The sequence below is a fragment of the Malaclemys terrapin genome, chromosome 9 (assembly GCF_027887155.1).
Source record: "Malaclemys terrapin pileata isolate rMalTer1 chromosome 9, rMalTer1.hap1, whole genome shotgun sequence".
NCBI classification, from domain to species: Eukaryota; Metazoa; Chordata; order Testudines; family Emydidae; genus Malaclemys; species Malaclemys terrapin.
The window spans coordinates 36303827-36326691 of NC_071513.1; the positions used below are offsets into that span (position 1 = coordinate 36303827).

A 22865-nucleotide genomic window follows, 5' to 3' on the forward strand; every position below is an offset into this window, starting at 1 on the left:
TGCTATGTGTCTATTCAAGAGACATAGGGAAAGGAGGAAGGGTTCAAGAAAGATTTAGTCCTCTGGAAGTCTAAAAATGCAGAGGTGAAACGCTGGAATTTGGTTCCGTAGCAATTCATTGTACTTTGAAAATGTGTATTTGTTTATTACTTAGTAGTGCTTACTGTCTTACCCAATTTTGTCTTGGTAATTTGTCCTTTTAGATGCATGTGTGGACAAAGCAAAAGTAGAAGAAAGTGAACAAAAAGCAGCAGAATTTTCCAAAAAGGTAAGATCATAAATCATTATGATTTAAGATATAGACTACTGGAAATCTCTGATTAAAACATGCATCAAAAACCTTTCCCCACCTTTCGGCTTAGATAGAGAAACTGATTTGCTGTTGTGATCAATATTTGGCAGCATTACTACATAATTTGTATCCTTACTGCAGAAGTGATTTGATACATCAAGTCTACTGTTCTTAGCTGCTAGTGTACATTAGCTTCAGACAACAATAGGAAAAAAAAATCTCACGTATTGTAGAGCTTATCCTATACTTGTTTTTTCTTGGGGGTGTTGTCAAGTATATTATCTGTGTATACAGAAAGAATAGAGATGGGCAATTGAGTTGTTCAGCATGTTTTGTTTATTTCAAATATGTAATATATACTGTACTTTGATATAAGTAGTGGAAAAGATTGCTTTATTTCCTTCTGCTTTCACTTGTTTAAGCACTAGAAGGTTCCTTGGAATTTTGAGAGGTGTTTAAGTTCCCTTGGTGTAAAGGAAATGATGGAACTTTCAATCTTATTTCTCATGAAAGTTAGACTGTGATTAGCTGAAGTTGTTTTCTCTCTTTTCACTTTCCCGTGGGGGAGGGAGGCAGGGATAGCTCAGTGGTTTGAGCATTGGCCTGCTAAACCCAGGGTTGTGAGTTCAATCCTTGAGTGGGCCATTTAGGGATCAGGGCTAAAAATTTGCCTGGGATTGGTCCTGCTTTGAGCAGGGAGTTGGACTGGATGACCTCCTGAGGTCCCTTCCAACCCTGATATTCTATGATTCTTTCTGAATTAAGTACAATGATGTTCTTTCTGGAGAATGAACCTCTCAGATGAACATGAGCTGGACTAAATTCAGATAATTTTTTCAGGTTTTCCTGTAATTAACTGTCTTTAGAATACAGGAAGAGACAGTTAATTACAGGCAAAGTCTAGCACTTTAATTCATTGCTCTCTCTTAAGGCTGTCTAGATCCATATCTTTCTACTTCAGCAAGGTAAAGTTAAATCAGTTTCAATAGGAAACCGAAGTATAGCTTAGGATCCTTTACTGTTATTGACTCTATGGGTGGTCAGAACATATCTTCATAATGGCAACAAAATGCCTACGTTCCTTCAGTGGTAGTAAATAGTCAGGAGAGCACTCCAATTCAAACCTAAAAGCATTCTTACATTGCTATCTCAGAACAAGTATTTCTTAAATGTTAATCTTTGTGATTTAATATATTTCTAAAGATGTCAATTAAGTTATAAAAAAAAGACCTAATAGAAATGATTTTGCCCTTCTTTTCATTATTAGGAGTAGATTGTCGGGCCTTAAAATTATTTCCATGTGAAGCATTCCACTTGGGTTGGTTGGTTGTCTTTAGAAAATTTAGTCGTCCTTTTAGTAATTTTGCATTCTCAGAGTTTTGCCACATGACATTCCACTTTCAGAGTATCCTTTTAGTAACTCAAAAGTTACTTCACTTATATCAAACACTGATTGCCCTATAAAATTTCCAGCAATCGTGTCTTTCTGGGTCCTGTGAGGAAAACACTAACTGCTGGACATAAAATAGGCCAGAGCAACATTGATTGGTGGACCTGGCTTCAGAATCCTCCTAATTTGAAATGCAACATATTCTAGAATGTATTGGACACATGAACTTAAAACGGAAGTGGAGTGATGGATCTTCTCATTCACTTGTCAGTGCTCTTAATATTACTTAAGCACAGAGTTAAACACAGCACTGTTGGTGTCGGAACCCTCGAAGTAACAAATGCTTTGGATGCTTGTCTGTGCACAGCGTTGCTTTACTACTATTTGAGAGTCGTAGAATGTTTTCCTGAGCTATGTCTTTCCGTTCTTATTTTTGAAGGAAAAAGCTTTACAGAATTCCTCCTAAGGGATTTTGATAATCATTTTAAAAAGTTAACTAAAGGAAGCCAAAATAAAAATTTCCATTAGAGTAGAAATAGTTTCAGTACCAAATTTAGGAAATGGTAATATTTCAGACTGGGCTTTGCTTGCTTCCTGGCATGTAGGGGCCAAAAATCATGTCTATCTGGAACATGACCTTTATTAAATTTGGGGAAAACATTACATCATGAGCTGCAGACCCGTATCTTCACTATATATTAACTGTATATTCAGCAAGAGTGTGCCAATGCTTGGATATAGTTGCAAATCTGCAAAGTGGCCTCATCCGTCAGATTAGACATGGAAGAATGTATTGAAGATCTCCATTTCTTGTTTCTCTGTATTCAGATATCCTCAAAATCTCCCAGGATGTAGATCTTACTTAATTTATTTATCTTGAGAATCCAACTCTTCTAACATACATGCAGCTCTACATCATTTACTTCTGTCAATGAGTTTTAAGTGTTGTAAATATAAAAGTATAGAACTGCAAGTCACTCCTTTTAAACTATGCCATCTGCAGCAGTGATTGCAGTTTGAAGCAATATTGTTAATCTTCAACAATGAGAGACTATACTTATCTTCAAATATATTACTTTAATTCTAATCGAGAACGTGTTTTGTTTCTGGTGTGGGGCAAATTAAAGTGCACCTTGCAGTAACTTAATAATACACAACATAATGTTCCTAGAATCTATCTGAGAACAAAAGCTTATTCCAGTCAGATTGCTTTTTTTTTTCTTTTTTTTTTAAAAAGCAAAACAAAAACTTCTTGGAATGTAAAAGTCCCCCTTAGAATTGTTACACCCATTCATAACTAGAATTGGTTATCCATAGGCCATTGCAACTGGTCATTCATAGGCCATATTTAATATGGTTTGTTATGACTCATAGACTCTAAGGTCAGAAGGGACCATTATGATCATCTAGTCTGACCTCCCGCATGATGTGGGCCACAAAAGCTGACCCACCCACTCCTGGAAGAATTCTCTCCCTTGACTCAGCTGTTGAAGTCCCCAAATCATGATTTAAAGACTTCAAGTCACTGAGAATCCTCCAGACATTCCAGAATACTCAAGTTACTTTTACTATTTCAGCTTCATGTCATTTCAGAGGAAATGAAAGTGGTCAAAAGGTGTTTAAAAGGTTACAGCTTGGAAAGTGCTGGGGGAAAAAAGCTTTTCTGCAAGTTTACAACAATTTGTGGTGTAGCTGGATCTATACACATTGTTGTGAATTCTTAGTGACCAGAAGAATTGTGTTTTCTGTAGTTTTCCAATCGGTCATGCAATATGAGCCACAAATGCTTCTATTGCTTTACTCACCCTATTGTTTAAAGCCTTAAACTGCAGTATTTAGTGTGAGCATAGATGGATGAATGATTTTATGGTGGTAATCATTGCAGTTTGATGAAGAATTCACGGCTCGACAAGAGGCACAGGCTGAACTTCAGAAACGAGAGGAGAAGATCAAAGAGCTTGAAACAGAAATCCAACAGCTACGAACCCAGGTAATGAAGTGAGATATAGACTTTGTCATGTCACGGTGAGTTCCACAGTAGAAAATTATATCGTTGGAATGAAAGAAAAATTATCACCAAGAGCATTGTGTCTGGTGACAATTTGAAAATTTCTTTTAAATAATTCAGATTGATTTTAAAAGTAGAGTACACAGGGTGTTACTTGACAAATGTGTATGAGTTGGTTCTACAAGAGCATGCAGGATAGACTGAGACTTTAAGGCCAGGAGGGACCATTGTGATCATGTAGTCTGACCCCCTGCACGTTGCAGACCACGGAACCTCAGCCACCCACTCCTGTAATAGAACTACAAACACCAGCTGAGTTACTGAAGTCCTCAAATCAAGTTTTAAGATTTTAAGTTACAGAGAATCCACCATTTACATTTGTTTAAACCTGCAGGTGATCTGTGCCCCATGCTGTAGAGGAAGGCAAAAAAAGCCCCAGGGTCTCTGCTAATCTGACCGAGGTGAAAATTCCTTCCCGACCCCAGATAGGGCAATCAGATGGTCTCTGAGCATGTTGGCAAGATTAATGGAAATAATATATTTTCTCAAATGTAAGTGTATGACAAGCCTGTCATAGCTGGCTTGCTTATTGAGGCTAAAATGTCATGAGGTTTTGAGAAGTTTGAACTCGTGACAATTGTTTTTCTTCCAATTATAGCCAAAAAAAGTCACTAATTTTAATTATTTAAAATAATTTAATATAAAATTTAAAGTATATTTTACAGAAGTTCCTACCATGGTTCTGAAATCTCACATTTCATGGTTGTCAGATGTATGAATAGTCTATGATAAAACTATTTTGTAAGTGCTAAAATGTAGATTCTAGCTAAAATCCCCCACCACCACCCGTGAGTGAATAAGCACACTTTTCCATGGGACATAATGTCAAGCAAACCTTCCTGTTGGATCAGAAAATTAAAACAAAAAACAGATATACACAAACTAATCACGGTGGCTGTTTGATCAGTTTATATTGCAATATATTTTATTTATGGTTAAGATCAAGCGTAGTAGCTGTTGTTATCAGTTTAATTACTGAGGCAGAAACTGCACCTTCTAGAAGACATGACTTGCCTGAGGAAGAATACCGCTTTGAAGATGGATTCTACTGCTGCTGCTTCAAAAGAAAATCTTTGTGCTGCATTCAGAGACTCCAGGGCAGATTGAGAAGACGATCGCTCCATTGCTGATTCCACAGAAACCTTCAGCTGCTTCTCGGACTGCTGCTGCTCCACGGAATGCCCATCAGGAATACCCTCTAAGAAGACCCTCAGCGCTTCCAGGACATCGCAGATGAGCAGCATCGATTGGAAAAGCAGAACCTCCTTGAAGAAAACTCGTGGAGATTCTGCTGCAGGGAGATCTTGCACCTCGAGGACGGCCTTCTGGGACACCACAGCCAGGACAAACATCTTGCCTGCTCTTCAGGAGAAGGATGCTAGACAGAGAACTTCTTCCACTTCCTGCATTGCTCAGGATCCTTATGCTGGTCGTTGTCCTGCTATGCTGGAAAGTACGCCAACTGGTGAAACGAGCCTCCCCTCATAAACCCCACAGTGGGACCTCAACATCTCACTAGATGTCTGTCCAACCTAACCTCTCCATACTACTCTCCCAGAGCAATGAGAATGATCTAGCGAATCCGCTGATACGACTGAAGCCCATCCAACAGAGGGAGACGAAAAAGAGAACGATTGCATCTATCTCCAGTATCCCCTCCCTACGGACGTACTCCTTTGCCCCTTCTGCTATCCGGTCTGAGGATTCCAGTACATTGGCAGACTCATCAGACACCTCAAGAAAATCCATAGCAAGCGGATCGCCTTCCGGTGTGCCCTCTGCGACCTGCCTTTCAAGACGCAGAAGAAATGTAAGTCTCATCAAATCACCTGCAAAGGACATCTCGAATTGGAAGAGTCCAACTCTACCAGTCTGTTTCCGCCACCCCATCTCTGCTCCGAAAGCAGAAACACAACATGCTCCGGCTTCCAACTCCCCAAACACTCTCATCCCAACCAACTCCATACTGCATCCCAACCAACTCCCCCAGAGCCACAGCATGAAAAGCTGGTCCAACCATCTACCGAGGAAAGGACTTCCTGCCCCTGGGACCACCCACCTGGATACTACCATTGAAAGAGTAAGCGCTGCCTCAAAAATCCCTAAGCTGGACCCTGCCAAGAGTAGGATCAGCGCTCCCTCGCAGCTTATGCAAGGCAACTCCCCGTCTAGATGGCTTAGTGCTTCCTCGCAGTATGTCCCTCACAATGCCATCGTCAGAAGGCTCAGCGCCACCCTGCCCCCCACAGGTAACCCCGGAATGTCTCCCACTCCACCAAGGTCCCCCCAGGCAGAACACATCCACAGAAGGACTCTCCCAAGCAAGACCGCATCCCTAAAAGGGACAGTACTGCTGCCTCTAAAACTGTCCTTCCTAAAAGGACCAGTGCTGCCCTAAAATTGGTAAGGGAAGACACTGCCCTCATTACAGAAGATCCGGCCGAACACCGGGAGGGAAAAAGGCAGTAGGCTAATCCCACAGCAGTTTTCCAGCCCGAGCCTGTGGAGATTGAGCAGCCAGAACAGCAGCAGCCCCTGGTGAGTGCTGCCACACCATGGCAAGCCACTTGGATGGAGGAGTTGGCGAAGACAGTCTCCTTTGAGGACTTTGACCTCCTTGTAGACAGACTCACTAAAGATCTGTCTGCAGAAATCGTATCTGGGAGCAAGGGAACTCAGGAGAACACACCGACTGCGCACATAGCTCCTGCATCCAGACAGAACCACAACAACATGAAGGAAGCCAGGAGAAGGAACATCAGGCGTCACTACAACCCAGCAGCAGCATCCAGGTTTCAGAAGCTCTACCGGTCAAACCGCCCCAAGGCTATGAGCGAGATCCTTGATGGGCCCTCACCCTACTGCGCAATCCCATCCGAGAGACTATTCTCGTACTTCAAAGGGGTGTTTGTCTATGTAGCTCAGAATGATGCTCAGTGTCCAGAGTGCCTTTATTCCCTACCCCAGGTTGACTGTGCAGAGGACCTGGAACAAGACTTTATATCATGGGCAGCAGAGGCCAGACTTACAAAGACCAAAAATACAGCCCTGGGAAAAGATGGCATTCACTACAACTTCCTGAAAAAATGAGCCCCCGGTTATGTGGTACTAACTGCCATTTTCAACAAATGGAAACAGTTCCACCATACTCCCAGCTCCTGGAAGAAGTCTATGATGGTGCTCATCTAACAAGAAAGGCGAGCAAGACGACCCCAACAACTGGAGACCTATCTCTCTCTGTTCCACCATGTACAAACTGTATGTCAGCTGCCTCACGGCTAGGATCACAGACTGGTCGGTGAATGGAGGAGCCATCAGCTCCATCCAGAAAGGCTTCATATCATGTGAAGGCTGCTACGAACACAACTTTGTCCTCCAGACTGCCATCCACATGGCCAGGAGGGCACGGCGGCAGTGTGCCATAGCATGGCTTGACTTGGCTAATGCTTTTGGATTGATGACTCACCAGCACATTTTTGCCACGCTGCGAGAGTTTGGGATGCCTGAAAACTTTCTCCAACTGATCTGGGAACAGTATGAAGGCTGCACCAGCACCATCTGCTCTATGGAAGGAGAGACGCCCAAAATTCCTATCGGTAGCGGCATGTAGCAAGACTGTCCCCTGAGCCCCATCGTTTTCAACTTAGCCGTGGAGCCGCTCATTCGCGTGATCTCCAGCAGTCTAGGTGGTTTCAAGCTATATGACAACAGATTGAATATCCTGGCCTATGCAGATGGTCTGGTCCTGATCTCAGACAACCCCAAGAGTCTCCAGCAAATGCTTGCCATCACCAGTCAGGCTGTCAACTGGGACTCCGCTTCAATGCCAGGAATTATGAATCCCTGCATATCGATGGCAGAAGAAGGGATTCAATCCAGACAACGTCTTCTCAGATCCAGGCTGAACCCATCATCTTCCTCGAGGACAGGCAAGCATACCAACGTCTTCGTACACCAACGGTTTTCCACGTCCAGCAGACACCTGAGGATACCATCACGGAGATCCTATGAGATGTGGCCAGGATCGACTTCTCCCTACTGGCACCATGGCAGAAAGTCAGTGCCTTGAACACCTTCCTGATTCCCCGTATCTCATTCGTCCTGAGGGGATCTGCCGTGGCGAAGGTACCTCCTGAACAAGGCAGAGAGCACCATCCGGCAGCTGGTGAAGAAGTGGATGTTTCTTCCCCAGAGGGCCAGCAATGAACTGGTGTACATCTCACACAGGCAAGGCGGCATCAACATCCCTCGAATGGGTGATCTGTGCGACATTGCCATCATCACTCACGCCTTCTGATGGTGAGGAACCTTGCGGAGAGTGCTCTGCAGGATGCTGTCAAGAAGTGAATCGCCAGGACCTCCTCCAGCCAAGATGTCGCCACCTACCTGAGCGGCTCACTGGAAGATGAAATTGGAAGAGACAGGGAGACTTTGCTTTGCTCTGGACTTGTGCCCGCAATGCTACATGATGACTGGAGAAGCATATCGGTTGCCACTGGACTTGGTGCGAAGAACACCAAGATCTGGGTTTCCTGGTACCACAGGTGAAGAATACAGATCATGCTATCATTACTCTGAGAGCTAGACCCATGCTGGAGAGGACCCTGAAGGATATCCTCCACTGCCAATACGTGGAAAACCTGAAATGGAAGTCGGACCAGGGCAAGGCATTCAAGGTGATGTGCAAGTGGGACGCCAGCAACCACTTCCTCCCCGGGGGCAGCTTCCCCCGATTTGCCAACTTTCCCCCGGCTCAAGTGCATCCCACTGAAAGGAGCCGTCCACCATGGGAGTCGGAATAAGTGATGCAGGAAGTGCGGCTATGCCAACGAGATGCTACCCCACATCTTGTGTAGCTGCAAGCCCCATTCGAGAGCTTGGCAGCTGCGACACAACACCATCCAAGATTGCCTGATCAGAGCTATCCCACCACCCATAGGGAAGGTCGCCGTGAATTCCTCAATTCCCAGAACTGACAGCCAACTGCGACCAGACATCATCCTCACCAACGAGGACCGGAAGAAGATCATCATGGTGGACGTCACAGTGCCGTTCAAGAACAGGACCCCGGCCGGAGCTCGATGATGCCGGAACTCGAAAGGTAGAGAAATATGCCCCTCTGAACGAAACCTTGAGAACTAAGGGTTACCAGGTCCAGACACATGCACTGATCGTCAGAGCCTTTTGTGCATGAGATCCCAGTAACAAGCGAGTGCTGAGAGAATGTGGAATCAGTCAACGCTACACTCGGCTGATGCGGCAACTCATGGTGTCAGATGCCATCAGGTGATGGAGGGACATCCATATAGAACACATCACTGGACATCGACAATACCAGGAGGGATGAGCTAGAGTGCCGATGAGAAGCGCAGTCAGGAAAGTAATAAATACTTTCCTCATGGATTGTATTTTCTAAATGGACAACCAATCTAATTCTCAAATTACTGAGGGACAATCTCCACCCATTGATCTATTTTGCTTTCCACAACCAAATCTCTGTACAACGTTTCATGAGTGATGTACCCCTGTATTCGGATTCTAATTTCTAAACTGTATCTAAACTGGATACTTAAGTGTATCCGTTCACCTAAATTTGGGTTATTGCTGATTATATACTCTATGTAGCATATAACATTTAAAAAACTAATTTTGTATTTGTGGATAATCTAAGCACTATCCCCAGATATACAGACACACTTTCCCCAACCTATGTACTATGTAATATTTTTTAACATTAGCTTTAATAAAATTTTTATATCTGGTAAGCGTATTCTTTGTGGATTCCCTGTACTTAATCAGCCTTAAATGACATCTTGAGGGTGCTTCTTGTTTGAGATTGTAAACTCACTGTGGTATAAAACTAAATTCAGTCACTCCCTGAGCTATGAGTAACTGTTACTTTAGTTCAACTGTATATCATCTCTGGAATTAGATGCGGTCTGACTAGTTGGGCCAACAACTTTTAGGTAAAATTGATGCTGTTAGTCTGTACTAATATTCTGCTATACAGTAATTTGAGGTTTTCACTGACTATATTTTGTATGTCATTAAGATAACATTTTTACTGTTTGCTGGATATTAGTTTATATTTAGTTATAATCTGGATTAATTCCTTTTATTTACTAAACGGATGATTGAGTCATTTAAACTTAATATACCTAGGCTTGGTTCTGCAGAAATGTTATGGATCCATTTCTGTACCCCAAAGGCATGTTTTATACATTGGAACATGTTTTTCCATTTGTAACTTCAGAGTGGAATTTTGGAAAGCAGAATGTAATTACCCAAATTGAATTTGGGCAACATAATTGGTTGAACATCTCTTTCTTTACACAAGTGTCGTGGGACCTTTAATCATGGAAAGTGGTCAAAATCTGTGTGCTAAGTCTCCTCTGAAGGAAAATACTTATTACAATATATTCATACACAGCACATATATCATCTTGTCAGAATGAAAGTATACGTACTTTTATTCTTGTATTAGTATGTGTCATAACTTGATTTATTATGTCCAGGGAACCATAAAAGTAGTATATTTGCTATAAGTCAAGTTGCAGAGAGAGGATTTCATGCTAAAGCATAGTATTACACAGATTTCATTCATCAGCCATAGACCTTCCTCACAAATTGCCACATCAAATCTTGATTACAGCAAATGGTTTGAGATAAGGGTCTCACTCAGGTGCTGATAATCCAGAGTACATTTTTTTTCTATCATGTCAATTTATTGCATGTATACATGGCTTTCCAAATATTGACATATTAGACTTTAGGTTTCAGGAGAATCAACTGTCATCATCAGTGTTGCACAGAAATATTTTATGCAGTGCTTAAAAACCAGAGGACAAGATAAAACTTTGCTTGCACCTTGAAACATGCTAGATCAGATGAAAACATTACATTACTGATAATTTATTAATCAGAATTTTAGTACTTCCTGGATTACTAACATTTTAAAATTATCTGAGTGGATACACTAATCACTTGCAGATGTTTAGACTGTTAAAATACTTGACATCTCACTAGAAAGTGTAAACTTAGCAAGATAACCCGCGGTTGCTTACAGTAAAGAAGGGGAAATACCTCTGAAATGAAATCTCAGCACTTCTTGTTATCCTCTTAACCCTGGGATGGGGGCAAGTGCTTTCCTCTGGTCTGAGCGTTGGTCACACTTTTGATTCTTCATCTTCTTGTTGCCTTGAGTGCAGGGGACTGGACTAGATAACCTCTTGAGGTCCCTTCCAGTTCTATGATTCTGTGAACTCTCCTGAGCACAGTTTATATACCCTAGTTTCCAGGCTTGGAGGAGAGGGCCACCCTCTTAATCCTACTGGATATATGTCAAATGAGTGTTTAGTTTTCATCTTTGTTTCTTTACTGCTTCCATTGGTATTCAGCGGATGGTGATGGCATATAACAAATTTCTTCAATCGTTTTCTTATTGGAGGCTTTAAAGTTTAATTCATTTCAAGAACTGCATTTCATTATTTTCCCCTACTGTCAATTGGGATCCCCTCCTTTTAAACAATTTCTCTTAATATCCCAAAGTTATACCCACTATGAAAAAGTTGGTAAATAGTGATCTGTTGGTAACCATGTGTTTCTGAATTCTAAGTCTGACACTCCTAGTGACTTGCTATCTGATCCTGGACAAATGCAAAATGGGAGGGGAGTGGGGGAAACTTGCCTAAGAGAAGTGTTGGATTAAGAGGCACATTTTAAATGGGAATGTGGTGCCTGAGTATCCTTTGTTTTTGAAACTCTCCCCCTACCTGGTTAGTGTTAGTAAGTATTAATGTTGATTTTTGTTTATTTGGCATCCTAGAATGCCTAGATGATCTGATTTGGGCGTGGGGGGGGATATTTATGTAATCATGAGGATAGTGAAGATGGTAAGATACTCATTTAAATGTTAGCTACTAGGACTATTTCACTGCAAGCAATCTGTAGTGGTGTAATATGCAGCAACTGTTTATTAAGGTAGGTAACCTAGCATTTTTATTGATATAGCAGAAGCCAATTACTGTCATTATTTGCCAATGATTCAGGCAAAACACTGCTAAGTATAGGGAGAAAATATGGTCATCTTAGACATTAGTAGGGCCGGGAAATGCTTATACGTTAAAGTACAAATTGTAAAAGTTACTTGTTATAAATACGGTAGGTTTTAAAAACAGTTTTTTCTGAGTACTTGTAGATATCCGAGAAATGCTGTGTTTATTGTTACCCTGAAGTAGAGATAGATATGACATAGAAATAGCCTGGTCAGTTTAAGTTATTTATCAAAGATTTTTTGCAATTAAAAAAAAAAAAATAACTTCATCCTGCTTAAATTTCAGAGTCCATTACTTTCAGCTGGTCAGCCTACATCAGGGGCTCCTCCTTCATCACCTCCACCGCCACCACCTCCATTACCTGGTGGAATCCTACCTCCACCTCCACCTCCACCTCCTTTGCCTGGAGGAGGTGTACCTCCACCACCGCCTCTTTTTGGTGGCCCTCCATTACCACCGCCTCTCGGGGGCATACCTCCTCCTCCAGGAGCTCCAGCATCCCTGCCTTATGGAATGAAGGAAAAGAAAAAGTATAAACCTGAGGTCTCTATGAAGAGAATCAATTGGTCAAAGGTACCTAAGTATTTTTCTCCTTATTGGGAGGGGAAAACGGTCTTTGAGAGAAAAGAGGGTGAAATTTGTGGAGACAATACAAACAAACAAACAAAAATCACAACAAACCCTCTGAGAATTCCATCTGTTCATGCTGTGACCAAGGGAGGCTATCTGGGAGGCATGGTTTGGGGACGATGCAGTTTGGATCAAGTGGATTGTAGCTCCAGCACATTGCGGGTTAATCCTCCCCTTCTTCAGATGATAGTCAAAATACTTGCTTGCTTTGGCTGTGTGCTGTTTTCCAAGGTTGTCCTTCAATAATCTCACAGCATAAGTAGCTTTAGATCTTCATCCATTCATCTTTTTAAAAAGTTTGCTTGAGATTTTTTTTTGAAATTTAGAAGAAACAACCTTTAATATTAGAAGAAACACCCTTTAATATTTTTTGTGTCAATGATGTATACAAGCTTATATTTCCATTATTTTCTAACTCAAGGACAGGATTTTTAAACAATCTCACTTCAGTGAATCTGTCATGGGGTGTAGCTGCCCTGTAGTGGCATCCTGTTCTTCACCCCCACCCCCCATTGGTTGTGTGCTGTGGAGCTGGCCTTCACTACCTCCGTTTCCCTTCCTCAGGTTGCTCTCCTCAGTTTTCCAGACACCAGCCTGTGCTGGCACTGTGGTTTAGTCCTCTGGCTAGGTTCTAAACCTCTTTTGGGGTAGCAAAACTCCAAGTAAAATGTCACAAACAAACAAAAACATTCTTCTGCTCTTCAAGGCTTCTGTTCAGCCTGTCCTCTGGGACCTGTTCCCAGCCCCTTACTGAGCTACTTTGAGAGTCCTTTTTCCTGCTCTGATATAGAGCACTTGGCCCTCAGGCTTGTTCCCCTGACTTACCGTTCTCAGCCCCTTGCTGGATCTATGCTTTGTCTTTCCCTGCTCTGGTACAGAGCCCTGTTTTGGGGCTTTCCACAGGAGCCTGTACAGTCCCTATGGGTTCTTGCTCCAGATGGATCTCATTCAGTCCTTTTGTAAGGTCCGGATGTCCATTAATCTATCACCTGAACCTCCTTAGTCCTGCTACCTCAGGCTGGGAAGCAGCTAACTAATTAAGTTAAGCTAACTAATTAAGCCCCATCTCTCCTAAAGTGGCAAGTCACCCTGTGACAGTATAATTTTAAAATCAACTTCTTGTCATTTAAGTGGAAACTTCATGCATGCTCTGTGGTTTTATTATGCATTGTTAAGGTATGTGTGGTTAAAGAAAATTAACAGAGTTATATTCTATTTTTAGATTGCTTATGTGTTTGTGCCACCCGTTGTGAATGTGGTGGAATACTTGGCTAAAATTTGATTTGCATAACTTTTGTTTGTGTTGCCTCTGGTCAATTGCACAGAACACCCTTTAACAACACTTGCCCCATATCTGTCACTGTGAAAGATAAAACATTTCTCTAAAAAATATGTTTACCTTTCTGGCAATTGCAAAATCTATCAAATTTGTTGTAAAAGCCACAGTGTTAGAAAACATCTGTTCTTTATTGTGTGTGGGGCCACCAAAATTGCAATGGAAGCCCACTATTGTGGGATCTGCAGTTTCTGCGATATCGCAAATTAAGTAGGGCCTTAAGTATAATACAAATCACTTCAATTTTAGATATAGTTATGTTTAGATAAATAAAATCTTTTATATTTTGTTATTTGGATGGTGGAACATGCAAGAACAACTTGTTCATTTTATCTACACATTAAATCAGTACCTAATAACGTAGAGATGTAACTTGCCTTCATTATAAGTATAATCATGAAGAGCAAATAAGAATTGAGGGAGGGATAGCTCAGTGGTTTGAGCATTGGCCTGCTAAACCCAGGGTTGTGAGTTCAGTCCTTGAGGGGGCCACTTAGAGATCCAGGATAAAGTCAGTACTTGGTCCTGCTAGTGAGAGCAGGGGGCTGGACTCAGTGACCTTTCAGGGTCCCTTCCAGTTCTATGAGATAGGTATATCTCCATATATATAATAAAAAACCAAATAGTAGAATTTATGCATGCCCTCTAAATTACTTCTCAGTTGGTTTTTGGGAGTAAAAGCAATTGCATAGTCAGTGCTGATCTCTAGAGTCAGGCCATCATGCCCCATCTAGAAGAAAGTGCCGAAGACTCTGCAGACATTAAAATGGATTAGGTGTGGGCAGTGCATGCCCCTTTTCTACTTAACAATACCATTCATTTAAATGAGAGCAGACAGTGTTTTAGCACATGAAAGATACTATAAGCTGTGACAGTATAGTCAGCAGTGCACAGTGGGACCTGGGTTGTCAGAACCGACTGTTGGAGGGTGAAGAAGATTACAAGGACAGTTTTAACTGGACAGTAATGTTCTTTACTAAATAGTTCAATAGCAATATGCAAGTATGATACGTAACAGTGGCCTACTGTCACAAATCTATCAGTCTACAAAAGCAGCCCCAAAATAGAACACATCAGTGGATAACCAAAAGTGTTCCTTTCTGGACGTATTCCCAGTCACACGTAAGTGATGGGGAGACAAATAGTCACATCTCTAACCCAGCTCTCAAATTGCTTCCTCTGTGTGGTGAGATACAGTGGGAAAACATCTGCAGTTACACGCCTATACTATATAGGTGGTCTTGGGGTTATAGCACTTGACTGGGACTAAAGAGATCTTGGCTAATTTCTGCCAGAGATTTCCTCTGTGAACATGATCTAGTTACTTAATCCAAATGCCTCATTTCTTAATATGTGAAATGGCAGTAGTCCATGTTTTTTCAAAACCTTCCTGAATTAGGACCCTCCTGACGTATTTGTCTACTGCCCCTCGGAGCAAAACTAGCCTGGAACCCCTATCTCCACACATGAGTTAATCGGTTGAATGCGTGATCTCAAGAATGTTTCAGACTACAAAGTAAAATTAACTTTCACTCCACTGGAAGTCTGGGATGTTGTGAAATGACATTACTTCCTTCTTCTGGAAGGAGGACCAAATTGGGCCCATTATAACGCTATGTTCTCATTTGCAGATCATTGTGATACTTTCAGTTCTGTGGCAAGTTCCATTAAGGTTTAAAAAAACAAAAACGTCCAGTAGGCTGATATAGCTATACAGTACTTTAAAACCTCGGAGTGGAAATATATATATTATGAATTTATATAATTTACCATGATAATAAGTTTATATTATTTACCATCCTCAGTGTTTTGCCAGAAGACATAGAATGCATGGAGCTGTTAAAAATAATTCTGAAATATATGTAGCATATACAAAATTAAAAAAAAAAAAAAAAGCAGAGTTTAAAAAACTGACCTTTAAACTAAAATATTTAAAAAGAATCAAGCTCCAAATAAAAAGTTAAGCATTCTTTTCAATTTTGTTTTTGTTACTCAGTGACTATCTTGAAATACATTTGGGGCTTTCTTACAGTGTTCCCTTTTCTCATCCCTTCTATACTTTTATGTTTAAATAAATTAATGTCTGTGTGAGAGTATAAATGGTTGTGATCATTCCCATCTTTACTACAAGAAGGTGCTTTCTGGATTCTTCTTATTTACCACTTTATTCTTCCCTTTTAAGCTTCTGTATTGAAGTAGCTAATATAACTGTTGCAGATAGATCTATTCCCTCTATTTACAGAGTGCCAAATCATCCAGGTGTTGTCTTGTCATATTTTACTTGCGAGTCCTTATAATTTCGGGGGGGGAGGGGCTATATGAGGTTATTAGAGAGAGTTATGCAACACTTCAAATCTTCCCAGGAACTCACTAATTTAGCAATGCTCTCATTCCAGGAAATTCAGAATGAAGTTTAGTACTTGAATCCTATCCTTTACATGCTGTGCTGTCATTAGACTTCTTGACTTTCCCTCACATGATTGTTTTAATTAAACTTGTGATAGACACAAAAATGAGTTGAATCAAAGTATTGTAGCCTGCATCTGGTAATCTAAAATACATTTAATCTTAAATTACATTTAATTTAGAAATCCTGATGCCTTTGTTCCCCCAAATGGTTACTCCTTGTGCTAATAAAAAATGCATTGTAATCTTGTGTGTTATTGTGTGATTACCACTGTTTGTTTTACTGGACAGACAATTGCAGTATGAACTCCACTTTTGGGTAATATTTAGAGAAAAGTATTTGAAATTCAGATTATTGCTCATAACTGACAGTGATGTCACTGGGGCCAAGCAATATAGTTTTCTCCTGCTTCATCTCAGCTATATGAAATAAAAGCAATAATTCCTGTTGCTGATGCCAAAGTAGTGACAGTGTCAGTGCTTGATAGTCTGTCATAGAGAACTGAAGAGCTGGATTGCTGCTGCTATAAAACCAGAGAAAATATAGGCATTTTATGTCTATATTAAATTCTAAGTATATTGTTTTCAAAACCAGAGGTTTTTCATTAAGTTATCATTAACCAGTTACACAAATTATCTTTTAGAACATCTCCCACCCCTCCTCAATAGCCATTGTTAATGTTAAATGCTATTCTTATAAATATACAAATGTCTAATTTATTTTTCGCTGAGCTCTGTCTTATTTACAGCATGAATTCTTGTGGGTTGCTGTTCCTTTATACTGTTTAAGAAATGTATTGTATGTTATCTATTTTTAAGTTGTGGACTTAGCGTTGAGTTGACCGCTTGTTCTTGTATTATTACAAAGGACAAATAGTGCAATATAGCCATTCTTTATATTTTTAAATTATTTTGTGCACCTGTACCAGATAGTTTTCTTTTCTGGTGTGACAGCTCCTGCATTCCTTATTCCTTGTTCTCATAATCTAGCCAAGCAACTGATTAAGACATGGGGCAGAGCTGTGGGGAGAAGGCTGAAAGAAAACAAGTATCAAATTGATATGCTGGGCTCATCTTAAAGCTAGGCATTCAAGGTGCAGCTCAGTCCTGAACCAAAACAGAAAACGTCCAGAAAAGACTAATATTTTCTTTTTTTAAGAGATCTGTGTGAGTGGAAGGCAAATGGATAAGGCTTAAACCAGAGATTGGCAACCTTTGGCACGCGGCCTGACAGGGTAAACCCAATGGTGGGCCAGGCCGGTTTGTTTACCTGCCGTGACTGCAGATTCGGCTGATGGCAGCTTCCACTGCCCACGACTCGCCGTTCCAGGCCAATGGGGGCCTAAATTTGACCTAAATCTTCCTTGCTGCAGATTAAGCTGATGGCTTTTTGTCCTGCCTTCAGTGAACATAGAACAAAATTGCTCACAGTTCTCTTTATAGAGCCCTTACCTTTTTGAAGACTAATCAGTTCCCTCACCCCATCATTCTTCTTTTTTCAAGACTAAACATACCCATATTTTTAAACTATTCCTCATATATCATGTTTTTTAAGCCTTTTATCATTTTTGTTGTTCTCCTGTGGACTCACTCCAGTTTGTCCACATATCTCTTAGTATGCCACCCAAAACTTTACTCCATCTGAGTCTTTACCAGTGCCGAGTAGAGCAGGACAGTTACCTCTCTTGTCTTACATATGCCACTCCTGTTAATATGTCCCAAACTGTTAGACTTTTTCGCTATGGGGAGTGCATATTTTTTGTCCGATCTTAGGGAAGGAATTGGTAAATATGTGGGAGCCCAGTGGGGTATGTAGGGAGGAAGCCAAGCTAACTAGCACCATCTTATAGCTGATGTCCAGTGCAAGTACTTGTTATGGAAGGGGTATGGTGATCATATAAAATGAATAGGAATGGGATTTAGAGGAAAGCATCAGTTATGGAAGCTAGGAAAGGGAGGGTTCAGGGCTACTAATGTTTGGTACAGTGGGGAACCAATCCCCTTCCTTTTCTGCCCCCTTTGTGCTTACACGAGAGAGGATTGTAGCCTCCCCCCCCCCCCCCGTAGTGTGAACAATGAAGGAAACGATGACTTGCACTGTACAATTAATTTGTGGATACTCCCAGATATTTTAGGTGAATGAAGTTGCAGCCTAATTAAACCACATCCATTGCTTTCTGTCTTTCTTTTGGCATGGCTGGAGAAAGGTGCAGTTCTAATTTTTGCAACAAAGTTGTGCTCAATAATGCCAAAGATGAAATTCCTATCACTGTCTCCTTACATTTATCCATGTATGCACTCAGTAATCAAAATAGATTGGAATGTAGGACCCATAGACCCTGTAAACTACCATGTTCTTTTTTCATGCTTGTTTTTAATCTTAGGGCTAGGGCAAGGATTGAGAGTTGATAAATTATTTGCCTGGATAGTGGTAAATTCTTGATCCTAGTCCCAAAATAAATTAATCTATAAATAAATAAATAAATAAGGTATCTGTGTAGCTTCCATTGTCTGTTCCTAACAGTAAAAAGTCTTAATGGTATGAATGCTAGGCTATCCTTTTTTTTACATCTAATAATGATGCTTTCAAAGCAGGTGTGACACACTGTAAGGAGGGTTTGAGAAAGTTTCCTGTATTTCTATGGATCTTTATTTTCTGGACAATTTCTAGTTTTCAGGTTCTTTTTTAGCAGTTCCAATGTAATTAATCATCCACCACTGATAGGTACCCAAATCCGTTTGAGAGAAAGTGGGCGGGTTTGGAGGAGGTTGTTTTTGGTGTTTTTAGCATTGAAGAAGATATAACTGTTCACTTGGAAAAAATATATAAGTATACTTAAGTGGACAATTAGGAATGTTTTAAAAATAAATTTTGTTGAGATAGCTGATGCTGAAAAACAAGCTGTAATTAAATATCATTATGTCCTTTGCTGTTAGGAACAGACAATGAAAGCTCTGCAGATGATTTTTTTGTGGGGGGAATGTCAAGAACATACCACTATCCAGACAAATAATTTATCATATCTTAACCCTTTAACTACACCTAAAATTAAAAACAAGTACACAAAAAGCATTGGATAATTTATAGTGACTGAGTGGTGTCACACTGATTTCACTTCTTCATGAAATCGGAATACTTATTCATAATTTTTTTTTAAAAGTGTTAGAATTTAAATGTTTCCTGTTTATAATGTGGAAAATAGTTTAAACACTAGGTAAAAAGACATTGAATTTAAAGATGACTTTTAAAAATTTATTTCAAGTAAAGATATATTGTCTCTTAAGGTAAAGGATATCAGTCCTTAAAAATATTAAGCAAGTTTATGTGTAGGCAAGGCCTTATTCTTGTCTCCTTCTGTCCTAGGGCTTGTCTTCACTGTGTTAGTGCAAAGCAGTTGGGTGTAAATTCTAGTCTGCCCCAGCGTGTTCACACAAACTGGCCTGTGTGCCTTTGCAGGACTTGACACCCAACTGCTGTGTGCTGACACACTGTGAAGACAAGCCCTTAAAGTTTGCAATTCAAAGGTGCTTAATACCTTTATGTCCCATTGATTTCAGTGGTGCCCAGCACTTCTGAAAAGCAGACCCCTTGTTCAGGTTCCTATAAATGGCGTTAGATGTCAGGAGTGTGGCATACATTTGAAAGTTGTGACCATTTTTTCTCTTGTTGGAATGCTTTTTAAATATCTACTAAGTTTAAACCAAGTCCTACATTAGGAAAATCACCCATTGTCTGAAAATGAATATTTGAAGTCTGAGTAGTCATTAACTTGAAGAATGAATATTTTGCTTTTTATTTCAGGTTGAACCCCAGGACATATTGGAAAACTGCTTTTGGTTAAAAGTTAGAGAGGATAAATTTGAAAATCCAGAACTGTTCGCGAAATTGGTGCGTACCTTTGGTACACAGATGAAAGGTAAATATACTTGTTTCTTAATTTGAAGCACTCAAATATGTGACTTGGTTTTAATAAATCTCTGTGGTATAAGAAAATATTTTCAATGGAAAAAAAATAGTACTGCAATTCATATTATAGATAGGAATGTTAAAGAATTTGGGTTATAGGCTGTTACCATAGTAACATAAAATAAAATTTTAAAACATGTACATTTTATTAGTTACATAGAGCATGGATTGCTTTACTGCATTATTCTTGGAGTTTATTTTTTTTTTGCATTTAGAAACATTACAATGTACACTACTTACCACATGAATCGTCGTCATTCATTGTTTTCAAAATTGTGATACATTTGCATTTTCTAATACATACCAATATAGGAAATGTTCTAATTGAAACAAGATGTTGTTTAAGTAGGATTTTAAACTGAGAACTCACTATCCTGGAATTTTGAAAATACCGAATTCAGCTTTTTATATGTTGAAATTTTCATGACATACAACTTTAGAATAATCTTCCAACATTACAAGATCTGTAAAATTAGAGGGAAACGAGAATTGTCTTCTTGTAAACTGTACATAGATATAGATACACAAAAGTTAGAAAACTTGTGTGTACATGTAATGCCGACAGACCCCAGTTGGGGCCTCTAGAACTAAATGCATGAGCCTCTACTGCATGAGCTAAAAGCCAACTGGCTGTTAGCTAAGGTTGTAGAGCAGACTCCTAATCAGTCTGTCTGTCTGTCTGTCTCTCTCTGTCTCTCTCTCTCGTTGCCACTAGATGGGACAGAACACCTCACCCAGAAGGTGTGATGTGCATATATGTGACTTTTCTATCTTTTGTGTATTATTTAAACTGTTTGCATAATGTCGTTGTATAATATTCAGCATTCTTTTGGCTCATTTTAGAAAACCAAATGAAATGCATATGTTGATTGACCCTGGCAGAGAGAACAATGCACTAGAAAAGCAATTTTGTGCCAGAGATTTCCATATAGTCAAAATAAGATTGATGCAAGTGGCGTTTCAATAGTTCATTTCTGCTAACATTTAGGACTACTAATTAGTTTATTTCTGAAGGACATACTTGCTTTCTCAATATGGAATAATTTATGTCAGTGTTTCAATTTCAAAAAATCTGAGATGTAGTTGACTGACAATTGAATGGCTTACTGTGGATGTGATTCTTTATAATTTATTCAGCTTTTTGTCAGTTTTAAACATAATTTTTATATGCTCTCATCTGAATCTGGACAGAAATTTCTCAAGACAGACGACTGTTCATTATTATTCATTATGAATAATCAATCACTATTTAATGCTTGGGCCATTTGTCAATAGTTACTATGTCAGGCATTTATAAAGTGCAAGTACTGTTCAGGTATGGTTCAATAATAAATTATTTATGAGTTAATGAGGCAATTCAACAAATGATAGTCCAAAATAGTTCTAAGTACTAAAAGAATAAATTCATGTAGCTACAAATCCCTTTTTTCTATTTGTCAAGTAGCTAGACTACGTTGCAATGTAGGAGCATACAATTTTGGAAGATTAATGGAGGTCAGATAATCAAGTGTTCATAGGTCAACTGTGCAAAGATGATTTAAAGATCAAAACAGCAATCTAGATTTATGCTTGCAAAACAGAATGTGTTTCCTGAAAGAGTGCACATGTTTATATCTTTATTTATTTTACATACATGCAGTTGCTCTTACTTTTTCTATTTAATGCTGAGAGTTGGATTATTTCACAATTATGCATTGTATTTTAACAATAGGGAACTTGGGCTCTGGATGAAAGGGGTTTGGTGTGCTGCCACATGTTTCAGAAATTACCAGGGGATGGAGAGGTGTTGCTTTAAAAATACTGTGTAATCTACTCTTTATTGACTTGAGTAAAAAGAGAACCTTCTGATATCTTAACCACATTTTGAACGAGAGTAACAAGAACCATTGTGTTTTGAAACTTCTTAAGTGCTTGTGTACACAAGAAAGTTAATTTGGATTAAGGTAGTGTGAGAATTTGAAGTACAATAGCTATTCCTGCATAACACTGTGTGTCCAATAAAAGTTACTATCTCACCCATCTTGTCCCCACGTGTGGGCACTTTCTACAGAATAGAGTACCATATGCTTGCTTAGCTTAATCCACTGTCAAAGTCAAATAGTTATTCTGGAATAATTCCATGTGTAGACAATCCCTAAATAGAAAAGAATACAACTATATAATAACAGTGCAGCTCTCAAAGTGCCTTACCATAATTAAACTAAACTCCTCAATTCCCTTTTGAAGTAGGTATTATACCCATTTTTTCCAGATAGGAAAACAGAGTTCTATTAGCGTTCTGTGGTGACACAGAAGCTCTGTGGCAGAGCTTAATATAGTATGTAGATCTCTTGACCCCAAATCCTATGTTACCTTAAAACAAATTTCTCCTACATGTAAGATCTCCAGTTCTAGAATGTGTGTAGGTGTGCGTCTGTGTATATATTAATACGTATGTGTAGATAAACCTGGAAAAAGGAAACATGGCATTATACCTGTAGAACTGGACAGCATATGTTTTGTAAAATTCTGAGAGATAATTAGGTGAAAGGCACTAAATAAGGTCAAAATATTATATATAAATCACCAAATTCAGGATAAACTTCTGTATTAAATGAAGGAAGTTTGTAACCATAACCATTGTTGTTCTGTAGGTTAGGACCCTGTTTTTATTGTTTTTAAAAATTCTCTTGATCCTTAAAAGCTGTGAAATGTGGGTAGCGGAAGTTGGTCTCACTGTTTC

The 22865-nt window shown here is 39.7% G+C and overlaps 1 protein-coding gene across 6 annotated transcripts in view; it reads left to right on the forward strand.

Moving 5' to 3' along the window:
- DIAPH2 (diaphanous related formin 2) overlaps positions 1 to 22865 on the forward strand; it is an 869427-nt gene that overhangs the window by 229213 nt on the left and 617349 nt on the right. For all 6 annotated transcript variants that reach the window (XM_054038969.1, XM_054038972.1, XM_054038973.1 and 3 more), the window contains 4 exons: positions 204 to 268; positions 3568 to 3672; positions 12090 to 12377; positions 19979 to 20093. In XM_054038969.1, coding sequence (XP_053894944.1) covers positions 204 to 268; positions 3568 to 3672; positions 12090 to 12377; positions 19979 to 20093 — 573 coding nt within the window. The remainder of the gene's footprint in view (positions 1 to 203; positions 269 to 3567; positions 3673 to 12089; positions 12378 to 19978; positions 20094 to 22865) is intronic.